Source organism: Vulpes vulpes, chromosome 4, assembly GCF_048418805.1.
Source record: "Vulpes vulpes isolate BD-2025 chromosome 4, VulVul3, whole genome shotgun sequence".
Classification (NCBI taxonomy): domain Eukaryota; kingdom Metazoa; phylum Chordata; class Mammalia; order Carnivora; family Canidae; genus Vulpes; species Vulpes vulpes.
The window spans coordinates 117424059-117445489 of record NC_132783.1 but is presented as its reverse complement, the minus strand read 5'-3'; the positions used below and the strand labels follow the sequence as shown (position 1 = coordinate 117445489).

At 46.8% G+C, this 21431-nt stretch overlaps 1 protein-coding gene across 6 annotated transcripts; it reads right to left on the bottom strand.

Moving 5' to 3' along the window:
- Positions 1 to 513: 513 nt before the first annotated feature.
- CD74 (CD74 molecule) lies at positions 514 to 9212 on the bottom strand. 6 transcript variants are annotated; one of them, XM_026008593.2, is made up of 9 exons: positions 8868 to 9212; positions 5157 to 5329; positions 4888 to 4967; positions 4297 to 4359; positions 3539 to 3634; positions 3140 to 3227; positions 1928 to 2119; positions 1385 to 1447; positions 514 to 1125 (listed from the first exon to the last, which is right to left on the bottom strand). In XM_026008593.2, exons 1-8 carry the CDS (start codon positions 8942 to 8944, stop codon positions 1398 to 1400), a joined length of 819 nt encoding a protein of 272 aa, XP_025864378.1. In that variant the 5' UTR covers positions 8945 to 9212; the 3' UTR covers positions 514 to 1125; positions 1385 to 1397. The 6 variants fall into 6 exon arrangements, with proteins under 6 accessions (XP_025864378.1, XP_025864387.1, XP_025864395.1 ...); XM_026008602.2 differs by having other exon boundaries at positions 514 to 975; positions 8868 to 9165; XM_026008610.2 differs by having other exon boundaries at positions 514 to 683; positions 8868 to 9165.
- Positions 9213 to 21431: the final 12219 nt, after the last annotated feature.

Genomic DNA, 21431 nt, shown 5'->3' with positions numbered 1-21431 from the left:
TGGTGAGTGGAACAGACAGGTTGCCAGAGAGCGAGACTCTGCAAAGTGCCCCAGGTGCCAAATCTGTGTGGGGAAGGCTTCCTGGAGGAAATGGCATCTCAGCTCTGGAGGACCTCATGTATCGTCATGGTCGGTTTGTTAGAGAGGGCCAGGTGGATATCCAGAGGCAAGAAATGGAAAGGGGGGTGGGTTTCTTTTTTTTTTTTTTTTTTTAAGATTTTATTTATTTATTCATGAGAATACACAGAAAGAGAGGCAGAGACACAGGCAGAGGAAGAAGCAGGCTCCATGCAGAGAGCCCGACATGGGACTCGATCCCAGGTCTCTAGGGTCACACCCTGGGCTGAAGGTGGTGCTAAACCCCTGAGCCACCCGGGCTGCCCTGCCTGCCCCATGGGCATCTTGGGTTGGGCTCCCTGCACTGTGACCTCCCACCCAGACCACTGGTTTCAAGGTCTCGGTTATCTCCTTGGGATAAATGAGCCAGATCCCAGTAACAGTCGGAGCCAGAAGTGTTCTACTCACTACTTTTATTCTCAGCCCTGAGGGCCAATGACAAGCTTGGCTGCAGAGAGGGAACTGGGGGTTGGCAGAAAGTGAGGCATCGCTGTGGAGAGGCTGGTTCTTCCTGGGTGAGTGTTGCTGGAGAGAGGGAAGGGGTGGCTCCTCCCCAGCTGAAGAGGCTAGAAAGGCAAGGCCGAAGGGTCAGGAACAGCTAACGTGTTGGGTGTCAGGGAACACTGTCCTCTCTCCCTGCACCTTCCATCTTGTCCATGGGCCTGGGTCTTGGGGCTCCAGGTTGGAGGATGAAATGGGAGTCCGCCTAGCTCTTGGGCCACCTCCTTGGGCCACACACTCCTGACAGATGGGGGCTTGGGCAACAGAACGTTCCTGCATCGTTAAATCTGTGCTGTTCTGACATGACCTGTGTCCCAGGATGATGGAGAGCCAGGTGCCAGGGTGTTGTGGAAGGAGCTGCAGGGTGGGAGATAGTGAGTTGGGGGAGCAGTGTGTAAGGGAAGGAGAAGAAGGGCTAGGGTCGGGGGATAGAAGGGAGCAAGGAAGCAGTGGCCATGCAGCGTGGGCTACGTGCTGGCATCCGCATCTGCTGTTCTCAAATGATAGCTAAAGAGAAGAGAAGCAGCAGGTTAGGGTTGGGGTCGCCTGTTGTCCCTGCCCCTTCCCGGTATCCTGGGACCTCAAAGCAGTTGAGGACTCTCCACCCCTCCCGTCCCTAGTAGTGGTCCTCAGGTGTGAAATGGATGTCTGGGGAAGGTTGGAGAACAGCCCGGAGTCAGGCCGTGCCAGCCCTCCATCCATGAGGGATTCGGCCCCTGGGGGGCTAAGCTGCTGGGGACCAGATGACCCCTGCAGGGGCCCTTACCTTGGCCCAGGTCCTACTTGGCCATGCCCAGCCCAGATGACAGGTCTTCCATGTCCAGTGGCTCTGCAAGAGAGCAGCAAGTGCATTTGTCACTTGGCAGTCCAGCTTCCCACACCCATTGACAAGGGGCCTGGGTCATCCTTCCCAGCCTGGCCACCAGCCTCATGCTGGGAGCAGGTGCCAAAGGGCAGGACTCTTGTTGGATGGCAGCAACCAGGTGTGGTCGGGGAAGGCCAAGGGAGGGAGTGATGACGTGAGATGGGTGGGCCTGCGGGCTCCTGGGTGCACCGTGGGTGGTGCACGGCTGCGGGAGCGTCCGCGATGAAGGATGGGACGGAAGGACAGATGATAGGTAGATGAGTGGATGTAAGGAGAGGAAGGATGGATGAGCAGATGAGCGCACAGGCAGGTGATGAAGTGGATGGACAAAGCGGCAGCTGAGTGGCTGCCCCCGCCGACCGGAGCTCGAGTGTCCGGCCCCACGTGTGCCTTCTTGGTCCTTCTGCTCCTCTGACACTCCCTGGCCGAGTAGGCACTGCTTACCACTGCAGTTATGGTGCCCGTGGCTCCTGGTGTGGGGGACCTCGGTGCCGTTGGGGAAGACGCACCAGCAGTAGCCGGTGCTCCCATAGCACTGGAGCGGCTTATAGTTGCCGTTCTCGTCGCACTGGGGCCTGAACGTGCCAGGGTGGACATCGGGGATGCGGCTGACCTCCTCCTGGCACTTGGTCAGTGCTGAAGCGACAGGCATGGTGAAGACACAGTGAGTGAGCGGGCCCTGGGCCAGAATCTCAGCAGAACCAGAGAGCCACATACCACTGCTGTGGGCCTACGGCCTTCTGCCCAAGTGGCTGGACTCACTCTACCCATTGCATAGATGGGGAAACTAAGGCAGGGACCAACAAGGTCTGAGATCAGAGAGGAAGTGATTGGCCATGTGGCTAACTTATCCCAGAACTCGCTGATTTGTGGCCCTCAATGCCTATTGAAGTTTGGATTTATACCTGTGACTCTTATTTTCAGGGAAAAACAATAGGCATCTTGGTAAGTCTGAGCTTTTGTTACTAGAGTTATCCAAGTACAAATGGGGCTTTGAGGATTTGTAGAGGATTCATACATCAACTGGGAGTTAGTCAAGATGGCCTCAAAGGTGCCTTCTATGAATCTATGATTAGAAAATTAGAGGCCTGTGCTAGGGTGGGCCATTGATCTTCCCCTTCCAAAACTGAAGCCCAGAGGGAAGACACCTGCCTAAAGTTGCGTGGCATATTAGTGCCAGGATGAAGACATGGCACTCTTGAGACTTTAGGGCTGAAAATCTTAACATACATTGTCCACAAGATAGAAAAACCCCACGTCCTCTTGTCTGGCACTTGCTGGCTGTGTGAGCTCGGGGAGGTCCCTCTGAGGGTGGTGGGGTCCTGAGCCCCGCTCAGCCACCTCACTAGAACCAACGCAGTGCTGAGTGGAGAAGGTCGTCGTGACGACACCTGGGATATCTCAGGTCATTTTGCTCCAGTCCCACTTATGCAGTGCCATCCTCAACAAGGGAGGTCTTCCTCAAAAGGGAGAACTGAGGAGGAGCAGCCAAGCCCAGAAGGAACAGGCAGGAGAGACAGGAATAAGAGTTGAGAGACACGAGGAGTCCCGGTGCTTGGATCTGGGAAAGCTCTAGGTCCTAACCTCTGCAGCTCCAAGGGAGCCCTGAGGGAGCTTCCAGAAACCCTGGCATCCCAGGTCTCCTGCTCCCCATACCTTTTAGTGGAACCTCAGTGCTCTTCTTCTCCAGGGAGTTCTTGCTCATTTCAAACAGGAGCCACTGATACATCCAGTTCTCAAAGACCTGATGGGAAAGAGGCAGGGTCAGACTCCAGAGCCCCCTCCAACCCTGCCTGGCTTTGCCCCTGGGGACAGAGATGGAGGATCCAAGAGGGGACCCAACACCCCAGAGTCCAGCTACAGCCTGGTTCCCTCCTAGAGACTCATGGGCTTGCATCAAGGCAGTTCCTCAACCCCAGGCGCTCTTCATGTCTGTGGCTTTGTTGGTGCTGGTGCACCTCCTCTGGCTTCCCGAACCACCTCCTACGGCGCCTTCCCCAGCCCTATCCTAGGTGTCAGGAATGAGAGGGAGCCAGCGCAGGGAAAGCTGCTGACCTTCCAATCCAGGGTCTCCATGGTGTTCTTAAGGTGTTTCAGGTTCTCGGGGAAGCTCCCCTTCAGCTTTGGGTACACCTTCAGGGGGTCCGCCTCCTGTGGGGTAGCAAGGCAGGAAGGAAGGTTCAAACAGAGCTCCCTGGCAAGGTGAAATGTGCAGCCCATGTTCCCCTGGACCTCTGCATAATGGAGCCAAAGAGTGGGGAGGCAGCAAGGGCTCTCCAGCTGCTCTGCTACATGATCCCAGGGCTGGAAGTTTGGAGACCCGGGTTCCAGACCCGGATCTACCCATGAAGCCCCAGTCTTCTACTCCTTGCAAACTCCCACTCACCTTTCAGGTCTCCCCTCCTCAACACTCCCTCCCCTCCCCCCACTCAGTTGGGTCCTGGCCTCTTTCCTCACAAAGCTCTCCGCATGTCTGTGTTAGCCTGGGACTCCCATGGGGTTGGAAGCAGAGTCTGATTGCTTCCCAATGTGAGCCCACAGCCTGGCACAGGGCCTGGCGTAGAATAGATGCGCAGCAGAAATTTGGGCAGGAAAGATGGGCATCTTGAGCAAGTCACTTTCGGGCTGTGGGCCTCAGATTCTCCAAACACTCAACAAAGCAGATGGCAGGGCTAGACTCCATATGACATTTTAAGGGCCCCACTGGCATTCTTTCACTAATCTGGTGAGCCCAGAATGGTGCAGACCGTGGAGCGCACTGTCATGGGCACCCCGGGTTGGGCAGGCAGGACCACCAGCCAGATCCAACTCACCAGAAGCAGGTGCATCACGTGGTCCTGTGTCATGTTGCCGTACTCGGTGGCATTCTGTGTGGGCTGTGGAAGGAAAGAAGAGGGGGTTACTAGTACTGACCCTCAGAGGAGGGGTCCTGGAGCAGAGCCAGCAGCTGGGGTCCCAGGTGCTCAACAGGATCAGGCCCATCTCCGCCACCTCCAAGTGTGAGGAGGAGGACGAGAGCTCCAGCAAGTCACTTTACCTTACTGTGGCAAGGTCCTTACTGGGCAAATCTGCATAAGCTTTACTGCCCAGGGCTTTTTACCTACCTGCCCAGCAGATTGTTTATGACAAACATGACCCTATAGGACATCAAGGACTTTGGGAAGGGAGGGGGCTGTGAGATGCTCTGCAGAAGCATTTTGTAAACATCCCAGGGATGGGATGTTCTCTCCAGCCCGGGAGCCCTCCTCTTCCTCAGGCGGGCTCTGTCCTCCTCCAGCCATCCGTGCCCCCACCCCTCAGCTGGGCCTTTCCTGGCACGGCTGTTCTCCCCTGTCCCTCAGCACCTGCCCTGCACCCAGACTAGATAACACCTCCCCGTTCCACCACCCTGGGGTTGTCCTTACCCCCTGGGGCAGGCTTTGAATGGGCAGCGCCTGCATCATCATGGGAGTGGCCACCCTCAGCTTGCTCAAAGGCTTGGGAGCTGTGGGAACAGGAGGTACAGTATGAGTGTGGCCCAGTGCTGGCGGGGAGTACTCAGATCAGGGACCAGATGAGGGTGTGGAATTCTAGGTGAGAGGGAGGAGACAGTGGGTCCGGCTGGGGGCAGGATGGGGTCTCAGAAGTGAAGGATGATGAGTGGGGGAGGGGAGGATGGAGGGGAGGCACGCACGCTTGGGAAGCTTCATGCGCAGGCTCTCCAGCTGCAGGTTCTGGGAGGTGACCGTCAGCTTGTCCAGCCGGCCCTGCTGCTGGTACAGGAAGTAGGCCGTGGTGGCCTGGCCAGCCAGGAGCAGAGCCACCAGGACAGAAAAGCCTGTGTACAGAGCTCCTCGGCTGCACTTGCTGTTGGGGAAAAAGAGGTCAGAGGAGAGTGCAGAGGCGGCTGCCCCAAGGACTGACCGAGAGTGGGGCAATGCCCCCCCATTTCCATCCGTGCCCCCTAACACACACATAAGCACAAACAACAAGTGCAGTGGCCATGCAGCCTGAAGACACTCCCCCAGCCCCATAAATCCAACCACTGCTGCTCCTGCAGGCCTCCTAAGCACAGCTGCCCCCGGACCTAGGAGGAGTGGGGAAGAGCCAGGGACAGAGAGCCCTTGTCCATTCTGGGTCTCTGTCCCACCTGTGTACCACGGGGTCTGCCAGGGGGTCTCCTGAGGACAAGCACTGCCCTCAGGGGAAGGAGGTACCCCCTACCTACCCTACGACTACAGGGAAATTAGAGAAAAGGGAACTAAGTGGGACTGGACAGCAGAGTGGGTGGCCCACCTGAAAACGAGAAGTGTGGCCTTGACATTTTAGGGGCAGGCAGGGGGCAGTGGATGATGTCAGCTGGAGCAGAGTCAGGTACCACACCCTCTGGGGACACATCCTCCACTCCTCACTCTCCATGTCTTTGAGCAAGTCTCTGCCATTCTCTGGGCCTGTCATGTGGGGGCCTCTCACCTCAGCAATTCTAGGATTTGGTGTTTTCTTCTTTGAAGCAAGATCTGACTGCGACCACAGAAGTATTTCAAATGGTACTGTCCACCCAGGGGGGTTCAGCAGGGGTACAGTGCCTGAGCCTGTGTGACCGGAGAGTGTCTCATATTCCCTAAACGAGTTGGCTGCACAGGGAGGGGTGGCCAGACCTCAAACACTCAGTCCTTGGAGCAATTGGCCGAGGATACAGTTTTGGGGGCACGTGAGTCCCAGCTCCGGGAATGTAAGGATCCTGCCCCAGGACCCTGAGAGTTCCTGGCCTCTTCTCCGCCACCTCACCCTAGGGCTGGGGCTACTAGAACTCCGCTAGACACTTCAGGATGACACTGCACCCCCTTACTCCAGGAACCAACAAGGACAGTTCAGGAAACCCTAGGAGATCCATCTGCCTAGTAACTCATGACATCACACACATAGCTCATTCTCATTGGCTCTCTGCTTGCCAGTCCCCTGCGTGTGCTGGGCCAAGGTCCAGACCAAAAGATTGTTCTGTGAGAAGAAAGCAAAAACGCCACGTGGAGAAAAGGAGGAGACCAGGCAGGAGGGGAACCCAAGTACCACTTCTTGGCCTTCCGCAGGAACAGGGGTGGCCTGGCCTCTGTGAAAGTCCACCCAAGCCTGGGTCTTGCTTGGGTTCAAGCCCTCCAGCTCATTACCTACATGCTCACCCCTTCTGCAACCCTACACTCAATCTGGGTATACTTTCCACTATTCCTTCTCTGAACCTCAGTTTCTCATGAGGTCTAAGAATCTGGAGAGTCACACTGGAGATGGGACCTAGAGTGGAATCCTGGCTCTGTTACCCCTTTAGTTCAGGGACCAGGGGCAAGTCACTTAACGCCTCTGAGTGAGTAACTTGAGGTAGGAACAGCTACCCAATGGGTTGTTATATAAAATAAGATCATGAGAGTAAAGCTCTTCACTCCATACCTAGGTACACAGTCAGCACTGAGTACTATTCTCAGGGGAGTTATTTGTTAACTTTAGCGTCTGGTATCCTTCCTCTTTTTGCCTCTTGAATGCGGGCCTTCCTTCTGGTTCTGGATGGCTGCCAACTCTTGCCACCTGTCTCTTCATTTCCTCCTTTCCATTGCCTCCTTCTTGAATAAATAATAATAATAATTGGCTGAAGTCAGGAGCCAACCAGAACTAGCAGGAATCATGATGCAAGTGTTGTGAGGCAGAAGCGTTCACAAAGGGGTCTGAGAAACAGGCTCAAGGCTGGCATGGACTGAGCACACGGGGCCAGGGCCAGTTTCAGAAGCAGTAACTGAACTCAGGAAAACCAGGCAAGGATTTGAGGAGGGGGCACCCTCTCTGTACCCTGAGATCACACTAGGTCTGCAACTCACCGGGTGGCTCTCCCTGTCCTCTCTGAAAATCCTGCCTCCAGAAGGGGGCCAGATGGTAGGGTAAACTCACACTTTGAAATCAGGCCAGTCCTGGGTTCAAATTCTGACTCCAGCATTCGCTGTGATAACTTAGGTAAGATGCTAACTAACAAAGCCTCAATTTTCTCTTGTGTAAAAATGGGGATAATATAAGTATCTGACTCATAGAGTTACTGTGAAAATTAGGGTTGGGTTTTTAGCACATAACTAACCATAGGAATTACTAAGTGTGGCTGAGGACCAGTGACAGGTAGTCCGTGAAAGGGAACTATTAACAGGACCAGTGTCATCATTGTTTTTATTATTCCTGAGACCCAGAGAGATGCAGTGATTTGTTCAAGTCACATGTGGCAGTAGCAGAACCTGGACCAGAAGCTAGCCCTCACAGGAGAGTCAGCCCTCCTAGCCCTGGGATTCCTTGGGATTTTCACAGATATACTCTAATGGTCTATATCTGGCCACTTGTTCCCCAGAATGCAGTTCTTCATGACATCTCTGAGTGTTTCTCCCAAACCCCCTTTCTGCCTGGCAACAGTTGACGTCACGGCTGTAAGTCCCTCTAATTTGCAAATGACTTTTTTTTTTAATTTAAGATTTTCAGGTCATCTCCACACCCAACATGGGACTCAAACCCCCAACCCTGAGATTAAGAGTCGCATGCTCTACTGATGGAGCCAGCCAACCCCCTCAATGTGCAAATTACTTTTTTGAAGATTGGGGAGAGTGGGGCCATGGGGTAGCTGCATTCTAACCCTGCTTTTTTTTTTTTTTTTTTCAGGGAAACACCTGGATAAGACAATCCTGGGGCTGGGAGAGGGGTCCCAGGGTCCTCTGGATGGCCGCGCTGGCCCCTTGCTGCAAGGGAGAGGGACACAAGGGACCGGGCATGACCCACATCAACCTTCAGTCCCTTCTAAAAACTTAGCCAGAGTCCGGCTTCCCTTTCCTGACCCCTCCCGGCATCTCTCAATCCCTCCTGTAATGGCGGACGTGTCCATCTACTCGACAGACACCTGCAACTACCTTCCCCGACACAAACTCAGACGCTCAGCCATGGTGGTTAGGGAGAAACTCCGCTGTGATGAGCTGCTTCCACCATCCTCTTTGAGGAACTCTGTGTCTCCATCTAGGATCCATAACACTTTTCCAAAGGTTTCTAACCTAGTCCAAGGTTTCTAACCTAGGATTTGTGGTTCAGCATCAGGGGGTCTGTGAGGTCCCCCAAATTGTGTGAGACCCTAGGGAGAGAATCCAGGGTTCTCTTGTGATTTTGAGAAGAGCAGTGTATCACGCAAAGAAATGTAAAACCCCGGCCTCAAAGAAGCCCCCTCATTTTACAGGAGGGAGGACAGAAGCCAAAGCAGGCCAAAGACTTGCTCACAGTCACCCGGAGTCAGGGCCGGAATCCGTCCCTCCTGTGGCTCCCCGTCTAGTCCTCCTGCGGCACCTGGGCACATCTGTGTGGCCCAGGATTTTCCGTGCTCTCTCCTGCGGCTCCCACATACCTCTCTGGGGCACCAGGGCGCTGGCCCAGCATGGGTAGCTGCTCATGGTTGGAGATGAGGTCGCGCTGGTCTTCCATAGTTCTGGCCTCTGGTCTTCCCCACGCTTCCTGCTGCTGCTGCTGCTGCTGCTGCCGCCGCTGCTGCCACCACCTGTGTGTCTGGGACCCTGAACCCCTGGCTCACCTCTTGAAGTTGGAGCTGAGGAGGGATCTGATTTGTCCACAGGAGGCCACTCCGCCCACCTCGTAAAAGTGGAAGTGAAAACCCCAAAGCTGGAAATACCCCCCTTGGGCAAAGCTGCCTCTAACAGGACAGGATGGGGAGGCGGGGGCTCCCCAGGCAGGTAGAAAGGCCGGCATACTTCCATTGGCTGCTCAGGACCGGCATCACTTGTTTCTGGGCAGACCTTTGGATTCATAAGGCACTTTGGATATTTTGAGAACAGGCAAATATTCACCCCTTAGAAGGAAAATCACTTTGAAACAGAAAATGCCTTTGTCTCCCCTTCTTCCCCACTGATGAGTGGATGCAGAAGGTGGGGGGGGGGAATGATGGGCCCAGTGTCCCCCATGCTCCTTTCTAACTTGAGCATTTTATGAACCTGAGTCCTGGTTTTAAGGTTCTCGTACTAATATTTGCTGCCACTTACTAAGCCTTCCTTTGTGCCAGGCACGGTGCTAATCGTTTTACATACTTTGTTCATTTTTTTTTTAAGATTTTATTTATTTATTCATAGACACAGAGAGAAAGAGGCAGAGACACAGGCAGAGGAAGAAGCAGGCTCCATACAGGGAGCCCGATGTGGGACTCGATCCCGGATCCCCAGGATCACAGCCCAAGCCAAAGGCAGACGCTCAACCACTGAGCCACCCAGGCGTCCCTACAGCCACACTTTGAGGCCTGTTTTATTTTCTCTTTATTTATTTATTAGGGAGATACACTGAGGCTTTGAGAGGCTCCGTGCTGGCCCAGGATCATGCATACCAGAAGTAGGGAGTCTGTGTTTACACTCTGCTCTTCTGTTATGCTGATGTCCAAACCATGTGGTTCAAATTCAGGACAGTGGAGGCCTCTGCGAGGACCTGGAAAGGGGGGCTGGTGGAGATTTAACTGTGTTGGCAAGGTTTTACTTCTTACTATCTGTGGCTTACCTACCATATTTGTTTTATTAATCTTTATGTGTTTTGTGTGTTTCAAAATTTACATCAATAAGTTTTTTTTTAACAATTTTTTTATTTAAAAACTTTGTGGTTTAGGGGCATCTGGGGTGGCCCAGTCAGTTAAGAGTCTGCCTTCAACTCAGGTTATGATCTCAGGGTCCTGGGATCGAGCCCTGCATCAGGCTTCCTGCTCAGAGGGGAGTCTGCTTCTTTCTCACCTGCTCCTCAGCTTGTGCTCTCCCTCTCGCTCTCTTTCTCTCAAAAAAAAAAAAGAAAAGAAAAGAAAAGAAAAAAAGGCAGGGGCACCTGGGTGGCTCAGTGGTTAAGAGTCTGTCTTTGGCTCAGGTCGTGATCCCGGAGTCCTAGGATTGAGTCTTGCACCGGTTCCTTGCATGGAGCCTGCTTCTCCCTCTGCCTGGGTCTCTGCCTCTCTCTCTCTCTGTGTCTCATAAACAAATAAAATCTTTAAAAACAACAACAACAACAAAGTTGCTGTAAAGATTAAATGAACAAAGTGTTGCTGTAAAGATTAAATGATTAAATTCTATCCTGGGATAGAATCCCACCATCAGGTTCTCTGCGAGGATCCTCCTTCTCCCTCTGCCTGTGTCTCTCATGAATAAATAAAATCTTTAAAAAGCAAAAAACTTTGTGGTTTGTAGATTCAGTGCATCTTAGATTTCAAGAATCAAGGGAGATAGTATATGTATTTTGAGGGGAGGGAAAAAGAGCAGACGTGGTCTTCAATGCACCAGACCTGAGTTCAAATCCCAAGTCAGAAAGACCCTAACCGCATGACCCGAGGCAGTCCCTTGACCCTTCTGAATTGGTTTTCTCCTTTGGAAAAGAGGGACAATAATACTAAACTTGCAGAGTTGTAAGATTAAATAAGCATTTACGAGCACAAAGCCTGGTACCATTCTTGAGATGCTCAAGAAATGAAACTGTTATTCAAATATTTACTAGGTAAGATATCTTCTACATCATCAAGACAAATAAAATCATGTATCCATGCAAACTTGAGCACAGGGACACCTGGGTGGCTGAGCGGTTGGGCAGCTGCCTTCAGCTCAGATCATGACCCTGGGATCTGGGATTGAGTCCCACATCTGGCTCCTGCAAGGAGCCTGCTTCTCCCTCTGCCTGTGTCTCTGCCTCTGTGTGTGTGTGTCTCTCATGAATAAGTAAATAAATCTTAAAAAAAAAAACAAAAACAAAAAACTTGAGGGCGGCCTGGTGGCGCAGCGGCTTAGGTGCGATCCTGGAGACCCAGGATCAAGTCCCATGTCGAGCTCCCTGCATGGAGCCTGCTTCTCCCTCTGCCTGTGTCTCTGCCTCTCTTTCTCTCTGTGTCTCTTATGAATAAATAAATAATCTTTAAAAAAAAAAAAAACCTTTAAAAAAAAAAAAAACTTGAGCACAAATGTTCATAATAGTCCCAAACTGGAAACAACCCAAATGTCCTTCAACAGGTTACTAGATAAACAAATTGTGGCTCATCCATACAATGGAATACTACTCAGCAATAAAAAGGAATGAACTATTGATACACAACCTGGATGAATCTCAAAATAATTATGCTATATGAAAGAAACCAGAAAAAAAGAGAATATGCTGTAAGATTCCATTTAGATAAAATTCTAGGAAATACAAACTAATTTACAGTGATAGAAAAGAGATGAGTAGTTACCTAAGGATTTGGGGGGGGAGTGCAGGAAGGGATAAAAAGGAGGGATGACAAAGGGGCACAAAGAAACTGTGAGGGCATTCTCTTGATTGTAGAGCTATTTTCATAATGTATGTATATGTCAGAGCTTGCCAAATTATGCACTTTAAATACATAAAATTTAATATGTGTCAATTATATCTCAATAAAACTATTTTTAAAATAAGACTTTTAAAAAATCTTTCTTAAAAGACTAGTGACAAAGAAAAATACTGTATTTCAAAGGTCTCTATAAAGAACATAAAAATTCAGCCTATGAGACAGGAGAAAAAATTTTTAACAAATTTATTTTTATTGGTGTTCAATTTGTCAACATACAGAATAACACCCAGTGCTCATCCCGTCAAGTGCCCCCCTCAGTGCCCGCCACCCATTCACCCCCACCCCCACCCACCTCCCCTTCCACCACCCCTAGTTCGTTTCCCAGAGTTAGGAGTCTTTCATGTTCTGTCAACAGGAGAAAATCTTTACAAATTATATATCTGATAAGGGTCTAATGTCCAGAATATATAAAGAGGTATTAGAACTCAATAGTTACAAGACAACCTAATTTCAAAGGGGCAAAGGAATTCAGTAGATTTTTCTCCAAAGATGTATAAATGGTCAATAAGCACATGAAAAGATGCTCCAACATCATTAGTCATTAGGGAAATGCAAATCAAAGCCACAATGAGGTGCTACTTCACACCCACTATGATGGCTATAATCAAAAAGACATACAATGGCTCAGCGGTTTAGCGCCATCTTCAGCCTGGGGTGTGATCCTGGAGACCCAGGATCGAGTCCCGCTTCGGTTTCCCTGCATGGAGCCTGCTCCTCTCTCTGCCTGTGTCTCTGCCTCTCTCTCTGTGTGTCTCTCATGAATAAATAAATAAAATCTTAAAAAAAAAAACACACACACAATAAAAAGTGTTGACAAGGATGTGGAAAAAAACTGTCAGCTCTTGCTGGTGGGAATGTAAAATGGTGCAGCTGGGATGCCTGGCTGGCTAGGTCAGTAGAGCATGTGACTCTTTTTTTGTTTTTTTTTTTAAGATTTTATTTATTTATTCATGAGAGACACAGAGAGGGAGAGAGGCAGAGACATAGGCCAAAGGAGACGCAGGCTCCGTGCAGGAAGCCCGATGTGGGACTCCATCCAGGGACTCCAGGATCACTCCCTGCGCGGAAGGCAGGAGCTAAACCACTGAGCCACCCAGGGATCCCCAGAGCATGTGACTCTTGATCTCAGGGTCATGAGTTTGAGGACCACAATGCAGGAAGATTTTACTTTAAGAAATAAAATAAAATGGCACAGCTACTTTGAAAAACAATTTGATAGTGTCTCAAAAAATTAAACACAGAGTTACCATATGACCCAGTAATTCTGCTCCTAGATATCTACACAAGAGAAATGAAAACATAGCCCTACACAAAAATCTGTACACAAATATTCATAGTGCCATTATTCTCAATAGCCCAAAAGTGAAAACAACCCAAATAGCTACCAACTGATGAGTGAATAAAACGTGGCATACCCATATAATAGAATATTATTTAGCCATAAAGAGGAGTTAAAATCTCAACAGAACTGTTGTTTTTAAAAAATAATGAAATACTGATTCATGCCACAGAATGTTTGAATTCGGAAAACATTATGCTAAATGAAATAAGCCAGCCATAAAAGGCTATATATTGTATGATTCTATTTCTGTGAAACGTCTAGAATAGGCAAATCCACAGAGAAAGAAAGTAGATTAGTAGCTGCCAGGGGCTGGGGGAGGGGGAGGGGGTAGGGGAGGGAGGATACAGAATGATTGCTAATGGGTACAGGGTTTCCTTTTGGGGTGATGAAAATATTCTGGAATTAGATAGTGGTAATGGTTATACAACTTTGTGGATATGTGGAAAACCACTGAGTTGTACAATTTTAAAAGCTTGAATACAGTGCTATGAGAATTATAGCTGAATTTAAAAAAAGATTTCTTGGTAAGGATGGCTAGAACATGCACATAGCTTTGCTTCCTCTCTCAAATGACTTTTTTTTTTTTTTTTGTAAACTATAAGAACAAAGAGGCCAGAAGAGAAAACAGCAGCAGAAGTTTGGAAGCTGGAGAGCATGTATGGACTAGTGGTAACTACCATAGCAGACCCCAAAAAACTAAATTTTAAACCTGCAGCTAGAAAAGCTGAGAAGCCACCTATTTACATGGAAGAACAGGCTCAGGAATTGGGAATTTAGGTAACTGGGTGGGAGTAAAGGTGGGACTAAGAAGAGGAGGATTGGTTGGAAGTCTGTTCATGGAACAGTTGGATATCCCTTTCCTCTCAGAGAAGACTGGAAGTTTATCCCCAGGCATAGTAAAGGGCATAGGCTGGTACTAAAGCTAAGAGTCCCAGCCTTCTCCCCCCACTCCCCCTCAGTTCTCAGAATGCTAAAAGGCAGGCCTCTCCTTCCAGGTAATACATGGAAAGATCCTTCTTTGGAGAACATGACCGTACCAGTAAGAATGACCTAAATATTCTGACATTGGGGGTTCCCCCATAAACAGATAATGCTATAGGGAAGCCCTCAGTGGATAAGCCCTATTCATAGAGTACAGCATCCATTTGGTCTTTTAGACAATCAAGGATCATAGAACCTCTGAAGAAAGCCTCCAACATAAAAGAGAATGAACTAAACAAATAACCCAAACCCCCAAAAAACTCCATGGAGGAAACAAATGGCTATGACTAGCCCTAGGGACATAAAATATGATACTGTACCCATGAAAGAAGAATAGGATGCTATAAAGATATAAATACTCTTAGAAGAAAAACACAGCTATTGAGGATTAAAAGTACAAGGGCAGATATTAAACAACTGGTAGATGGAAGATAAAGCTTTTTTAAATCTCTTAGAAAGATAAATTTCCTACAAGGATAAAAAGAAAAATCAGAAAGAAGAGATAAGAGAATTAAAGACTAGTCTGGAAAGCCCAACAGTCAAATATCAGAGTTCAAGAAATAAAGAATGGAAAAAGTCAAGGGGAAGAAATCATCAGTGAAATAATTCAGTATCATTTTCAGAACTCAGTTTCCAAATTGAAAGGGCCCAGTGAGTACCAAGGAAAAGGCATAAAATAATTTCAAACAAAAGGACATCATGATTGAGGTTTCAGAAAAATAGTGACAAAGAAAAGATTCCACAAATTCCAAATTTCCAAAAAGGAAAAAAACAAATTATATACAAAAAGAAACAAAAAAAAAAAAAAACAGGAATCACAATGACTTTGGACTTCTTAACAGCAACCCTGGAAACCAGAAGATAATGGAGCAATGCCCTCAAAAGTCTATGGGAAAATGATTCCCAACCTAGAATCTTTACTGAATCAAATTATTAAACACATTAAGGATGTCATTAAAATATTCTCAGACATTCAATGTCTCAAAAATTTTCCTTTCTCAGAAAACTTCAGGAGGTTATACTCTACCAAAATTAAGGAGTTCACTAAAAATAAGAGAAGATCTGGGACATGGGAAATGAAACTCAACTTGTGAGAGGGAATGGGGATTCCCAGAAGGGTGGCACACAGAAATTCTAGGAATAAAACAAAACACCTACATCGGATCAGGCCCAAAGGCTCTGAAAGATAGCTCTTCAACATGACAAACTTGATAGAGAAAATTTAGATATTTTTTGAAGAGTATGAGATTAAATTGTGATAATTTCATAGAAAATGAAGTAAATGAAGGAACACTTATGCACTCTTGGTGGGAACATGAACTGGTGCAGCCACTCTGGAAAACTGTATGGAGGTTCCTCAAAATTTAAAAATAGAACTACTCTATGATCCAGCAATCACACTACTAGGAATTTACTCCAAAAATACAAAAACAGTAATTCAAAGAGATAACATGCATCCCTATGTTTATTGCAGCATTATTTATAATAACTGAACTATGGAAGCAGACCAGCTGTCCATCAACAGAGAAGTGGATAAGAAGATAGAATAGAAAACAATGGAATATTATTCAGCCACAAAAAATTTAAATCTTGCCATTTGCAACAACATGGATGGATCTAGAAAGTATAATCCTAAGCAAATACGTCAGTCAGAGAAAGACAAATATGATTTCACTCATATGTGGAATTTAAGAAACAAAAGAAAATGAGCAAAGGAAAAGAAAAAAGAGACAAATCAAGAAACAGATTCTTAACTATAGAGAACAAACTGATGGTAACCAGAGGGGAGGTTGGGGATGGGGATAGATGAAAGAGGTAATGGGGATTAAAGACTACACTTAGCATGATGAGCCCTGAGTAATGTACAGAATTGTTGAATATTATACCACTGATACTGGGATCCCTGGGTGGCGCAGCGGTTTGGCGCCTGCCTTTGGCCCAGGGCGCGATCCTGGAGACCCGGGATCGAATCCCACGTCGGGCTCCCGGTGCATGGAGCCTGCTTCTCCCTCTGCCTGTGACTCTGCCTCTCTCTCTCTGTGTGACTATCATAAATAAATTTTAAAAAAAAAATTAAAAAAAAAAAGAAAATATACCACTGATACTAATATAACATTGTATGTTAATTGTACTGGAATTACAAGAAAAAGAAAAAAAACTTAAAAAAAAAAAAGAAAGGGCACCTAGGTGGCTCAGTTGGTTAAGTGTCTGTTTTTGGCTCAGGTCATGATCCCAGGGTCCCAGGATTGAGCCCTGCATCAGGCTCCCTACTCAGTGGGGAGCCTGCTTCTTCCTCTCACTCTGCTGCCTCCCACTGCTTGTGCTCTCTCACTCTCTCTCAAATAAATAAATAAAATCCTCTTTTAAAAAAAAGAAAGAAAATTAAGTAAATGAAAAACCAAGATAATTATTAAGTGTTGGGAAAATGAAAGTTATATAGGAAATGAATAGTAATCCTAGCACACTGTAGCTCAAATTGAATGCTGTATACATTGTCATAATATGGTAAACTTTGAATGCTAATTATACATAACCAAATATAAAATAGAGGCATAAGGGATGATGAGAGGACAGAAAGAGTGACATAGAGGGACAGAGGATGAAAAAGGGCTAAATCTTCATCTTCCACTGTGAAAAACCAGCCAGATAATATATAAATTTAAAAATCAGGAAGTAATACCAGAAGTCATTCAGAGATATGGAGATAAATATCAAAAGAATTAGCTAAAAAATATTTGAGGGACACCTGGGTGGCTCAGCAGTTGAGCATCTGCCTTCTGCTAAGGACGTGATCTCGAGTCCTGGGACCGAGTCCCACACTGGGCTCCCTGCATGGAGCCTGCTTCTCCCTATGCCTCTGTCTCTACTTCTCTCTCTCCTGTGTTTCCAATGAATAAATAAATGAAATCTTAAAAAAATAAAATAAAAGTAACTTTAAAAAAGTTTGAAATAGGAAGGTGAGGAAATGCTATTTTTCACGCAAGCCTTATAGATGTATTTGATTCTTTAAATATGTAAATTTGTACCTTTGATACAAAGTAAAACTAAATTTAAAAATAAAGAAAAAAATGTATCAAAGTCAATTGATTCTAAGCTGATTGTGAAAACAGAATGGCAGTCCAAATCCTCTCCCTTATGAAGCAACTTTAGGCTAAGGCTGAGGATGACCCCAAAGACCAACCTGGCCTTGCCCAGAGGGGGCTAGAGGCTAATTCTAGCCAGGAGGGTGGACTCCAAACCTGAGTTTCCCCAGGGTAGGCAGGAGAGGGGCTCCCTCCATTTTTCTAACAGGGTAAGAGGTCCCAGTTGTCACAGGCCCCACTGCCCAAGGAAGGAGTCCTGTGCCACCTGTCTCCTTGCATGGGGGAAGTGAGATAAAGTGATGGAAAGCAGGGAAGCTTGGTATCTGATACACCCTTAGAGGGATACAGGTTAAAGCAGGATTCATCTCCCCCATTGTTCAGGTGGAGAAAGCTTGGCTCAGAAAGGGGAAAAGAACTGGCCCAAGTTTGCACAGTGCTGAGACTAGTCCTGCAATTAAACAAAAGAGCTCTGGGCAGACTTTCTGTATTCACATCCAAGTTCCAATAGCTGGATCACGGGGCAGAGGAAAAGAAAATACAAGTAGGTGTGTTGGAGACATTTTTTTCCAGAAAGCAAGGAAATGCTTAAAGACTACTGGGATATGTCAGGATCCAGGATGTGGAGCGACTGGGTGGCTCAGTTGGCTGAGAGTCCGACTTTTGATTTTGGCTCAGGTCATGATCTCAGGGTCATGAGATAGAGCCCCACATCAGCTCTGTGCTCAACGCAGAGTCTGCTTGATTCTCTCCCTTCCTTCTCCCTCTGCCCCTCCCCAGTGCTCATGCTCCCTATAAATACATACATACATACATACATACATACATACATACATACATAAAATCTTTATAAGGAGACTCCTTAAAAAAAAAAAAAGATAGATCCAGGATCCAACTTGAATGGGCACCTGTTAGCCAAATAGGGGACAATTTCAGAATCAATTAGAATAATTTAACTTGCCTCTTTAGAAGAAATTAGAGTTCAATCCCAGTTGATAAAGAAAATTCTTTTTTACAGAAGAATGCAAGAAAACTAACATAAAATAAAAGATAGAATTAGAAAATCACCTTTTTATAACTCCAGTGTAATAGCTGGTTCAGGCAAGAGCCACCCATGGATGCCAAAACCACGAGTTCAAAGGTTGGAGGGGGACAGGATACCCACACACTGTAGTATCATCCCGAAGGTCCTTGCTGGTTGCAAAGAGGGAAAGGCACTTTACAATGATGCAGTCTTGCTGTCACCACCAAGTGATCAAACTTAGCATTAACAACAGTGGGACAACCCTACATTATGTTTCCTAATGGGGTGTAATATTCTGCATCAGGTGAGAAATATCTTTGCTAAAAAAAATCATTAACCTGAATTTACCCTTAAACCTAAGTTCCAGTTTATAGTAATTAGAGGGATAGAAGAACAAGTTAAATGACACTATGAGGAAACAAACAAATTCAAAGACAGTCTGCAAGACAGTGACTGTTATCATTAAAGAGTCAACGCCATGAAAAAAGTGTGTGTGTGTGTGTGTGTGTGTGTGTGTAGAAGGTTTTATATTTTAAAAGATTAAAGAAATGTAGGAGTACCTGGCCAGCTCAGTCAGTGGAACATACCACTCAATCTCAGGGTTGTGAGTTCAAGCCCCATGTTGAGTGTAGAGATTACATAAAAACTAAAAAAAAAAAAAAAAAAAAAAAGATGAAAGAAATGTAATACCAGATGCAATTTGTGAATCTTGACAAGATTCTGGTTTGAAAAAAAAGCTATAAAAAGACATTTTTGAGAGATTGAGGAAATTTGAATCTGGATAGAATATTAAGAGGATATTTGGGATTTATTGCTTTTCTTAGGTGTGATAATGAAATTCTTTACTATAAGTGAATATCTTTTTGGGAGCTGAAGGCTGAATGAAATACTTGGAGGTGATATGACATGATGTTTGCAACTTACTTTCAAATAGTTCACAAAAAAGATACAGATAGATAATAGATAATATTAACAATAGTTGGCTATAGGTGGTGGGGTATAGGAATGATCACTTTTCTATATGCTTGAAATTTTTCATAATAAATGGTTGGGAAAAAAGGCAATTGTATACAAATCCTATATAGGAACTGTGTTGGGTGCCAAGAAGACACCACATTCTCATCACTGTTATATTGACACTTGTGGGGATAGTGGGCTCTTTCGCAGCATAGGCACATAATATGTGCTGTAATCTTTGTTGGACTTTCTCAGTAACTATCAAAAAGTTTTTTGGTCTTTTTTCACAGGAAAAAATTCCAGCTCTACTACTTACTAGATGTGTGATTTTAAGCAGATCGCTTCCTTTTGCCTCCATTTCCTCATCTGTAAAATAGGCATACAATAGAATCCATCTTATTGGATTTCTGGGAGAATTAAATGAGTTAATACACATGTGCCTGACACAGAGACTAAGTATGCAGTAAAATTTCGGTAGCTCTATGATTTTTCCTGAAAACTTGCTAAATCTGAATCAGGGACCCTGTCTGTGTACAGAAACTTGGAGCTGCTAAGCAAAAGAAAGTAGCAAGCATGTTTGTTTGAGCATGTTTATCCTCCCACCTGGGACCTTCCTGGGAGTCTCATAGTGTACACGTCAAGCTGGTTAGTTGAAATGCCTCCCCTCCCCTGGTCTCAGTACTCCAGGCTCCAGAGGTATGAGCCCCTGCCAGTTCACTTGGGAAAGCCTGGGGGTGGAGTCTTCCAGGACATCAGGCCCATGCTGTTCTCTTCCTTCGTCCCTAAATCCCTGACAAAGAAGAGCTGCCCCAGGTGGCAGGCAGGCAGTGCATGTCCAGCGCTGTCCATACCACACACGGCCCAGCCATATTTTGGTGTGGGGCTTCAGAGGATCCTAGTACCCTTGGGCCATGAACACAGAGCCAGGAAAGGGGCTCTTTGTGGGGATGGAGCAGATCTGGGCTCCAGTCTATCTGCTACAGACGCTCCAGGCAAGTTACTTACTTTACTTCTTTCATTCACTCGTTCAATAATTATTTATTGTACATCTACTTTGTGCTAGACACTATCCTGGGTATTTGGGCTTTATTAATGAACAAAGCAGAGAACTATCTCTGCCCTTACAGAATTTACATTCTACAGGAAGATAAACAAGTAAACTATATTGTTTGTTAGAGAGAGATGAGCAAGCTGGAAAAAGGTATTGCTGGGGCAGGTGGATGAGGGCAGGTTTCAGCACTTTATAAGGTGCTGGGATGGGCTTCACTGGCAAGGCCAGATTTGAGCATAAGCTTGAAGGAGGTGATGTAGTTTACCAAGCCCATGTCTGGGGAAGAGGGTCCTCAACAGAAGGAAAAGCCAGGGCAAAGACCTCATGGTGGGGATGTGCTTGGTATGGCCGAGGAAGAGCAATGAGGCTAGTGTGGCTGGAGTGGAGCCATGGAGCTGGATAGTGAATGGACGTAAGGTCAGTGATGTATGCAGCCAGACACTGCGGCTATTTTCATGACTTTGGCTTTTACTCTGAGTGGAAATATCAAGAGCCACGGGAAGTCTTTGAGCACCGGAGTGCTGTTATCTAATTGTGTTTTAAAAGAGCTACTTGGAAAAAATAAAAATAAAAAATAACATAAAAAATAAATAAAAATAAAAAATAAAAGGGCTGCTTGGGCTGCTATGCTGAGAATCTGCACAATAGGGACAGATAATCTCCACTGACTCGTGGGACTGCTCTGAAGGTCTAAGGAGAGCCTGGATGGAAAGCACTTTGTAACAAAAAGCCCTGAATATAGTCCAACACTTCTGGGAAAAAGAGACTAGCTATTCTGTTTCTTCCCACCTTACCAAAGGCACAATTGAGCAAGGAAAGGATTTGACTCACCCAAGGTCAAATGTTCTACAACCAATTTAGGATCTGGAACTCCCAGACTCTTCTCCCAGGTGCCATCTGGCAGGTAGGTAAATAGCCTTTGGACTTGTGATCTCAGCTAGTGCCTCTGAACAGGACTGACTGAGTAGTCCTCCCCTATGATTCAGTCACCCAACAAGTATGTGCTAAGCACCGGTTCTATGCCAGGCACTAGGATACAACGGCATTTGAAAATACCTGGTGAAGGGATCCCTGGGTGGCGCAGTGGTTTAGCGCCTGCCTTTGGCCCAGGGCGCGATCCTGGAGACCCGGGATCGAATCC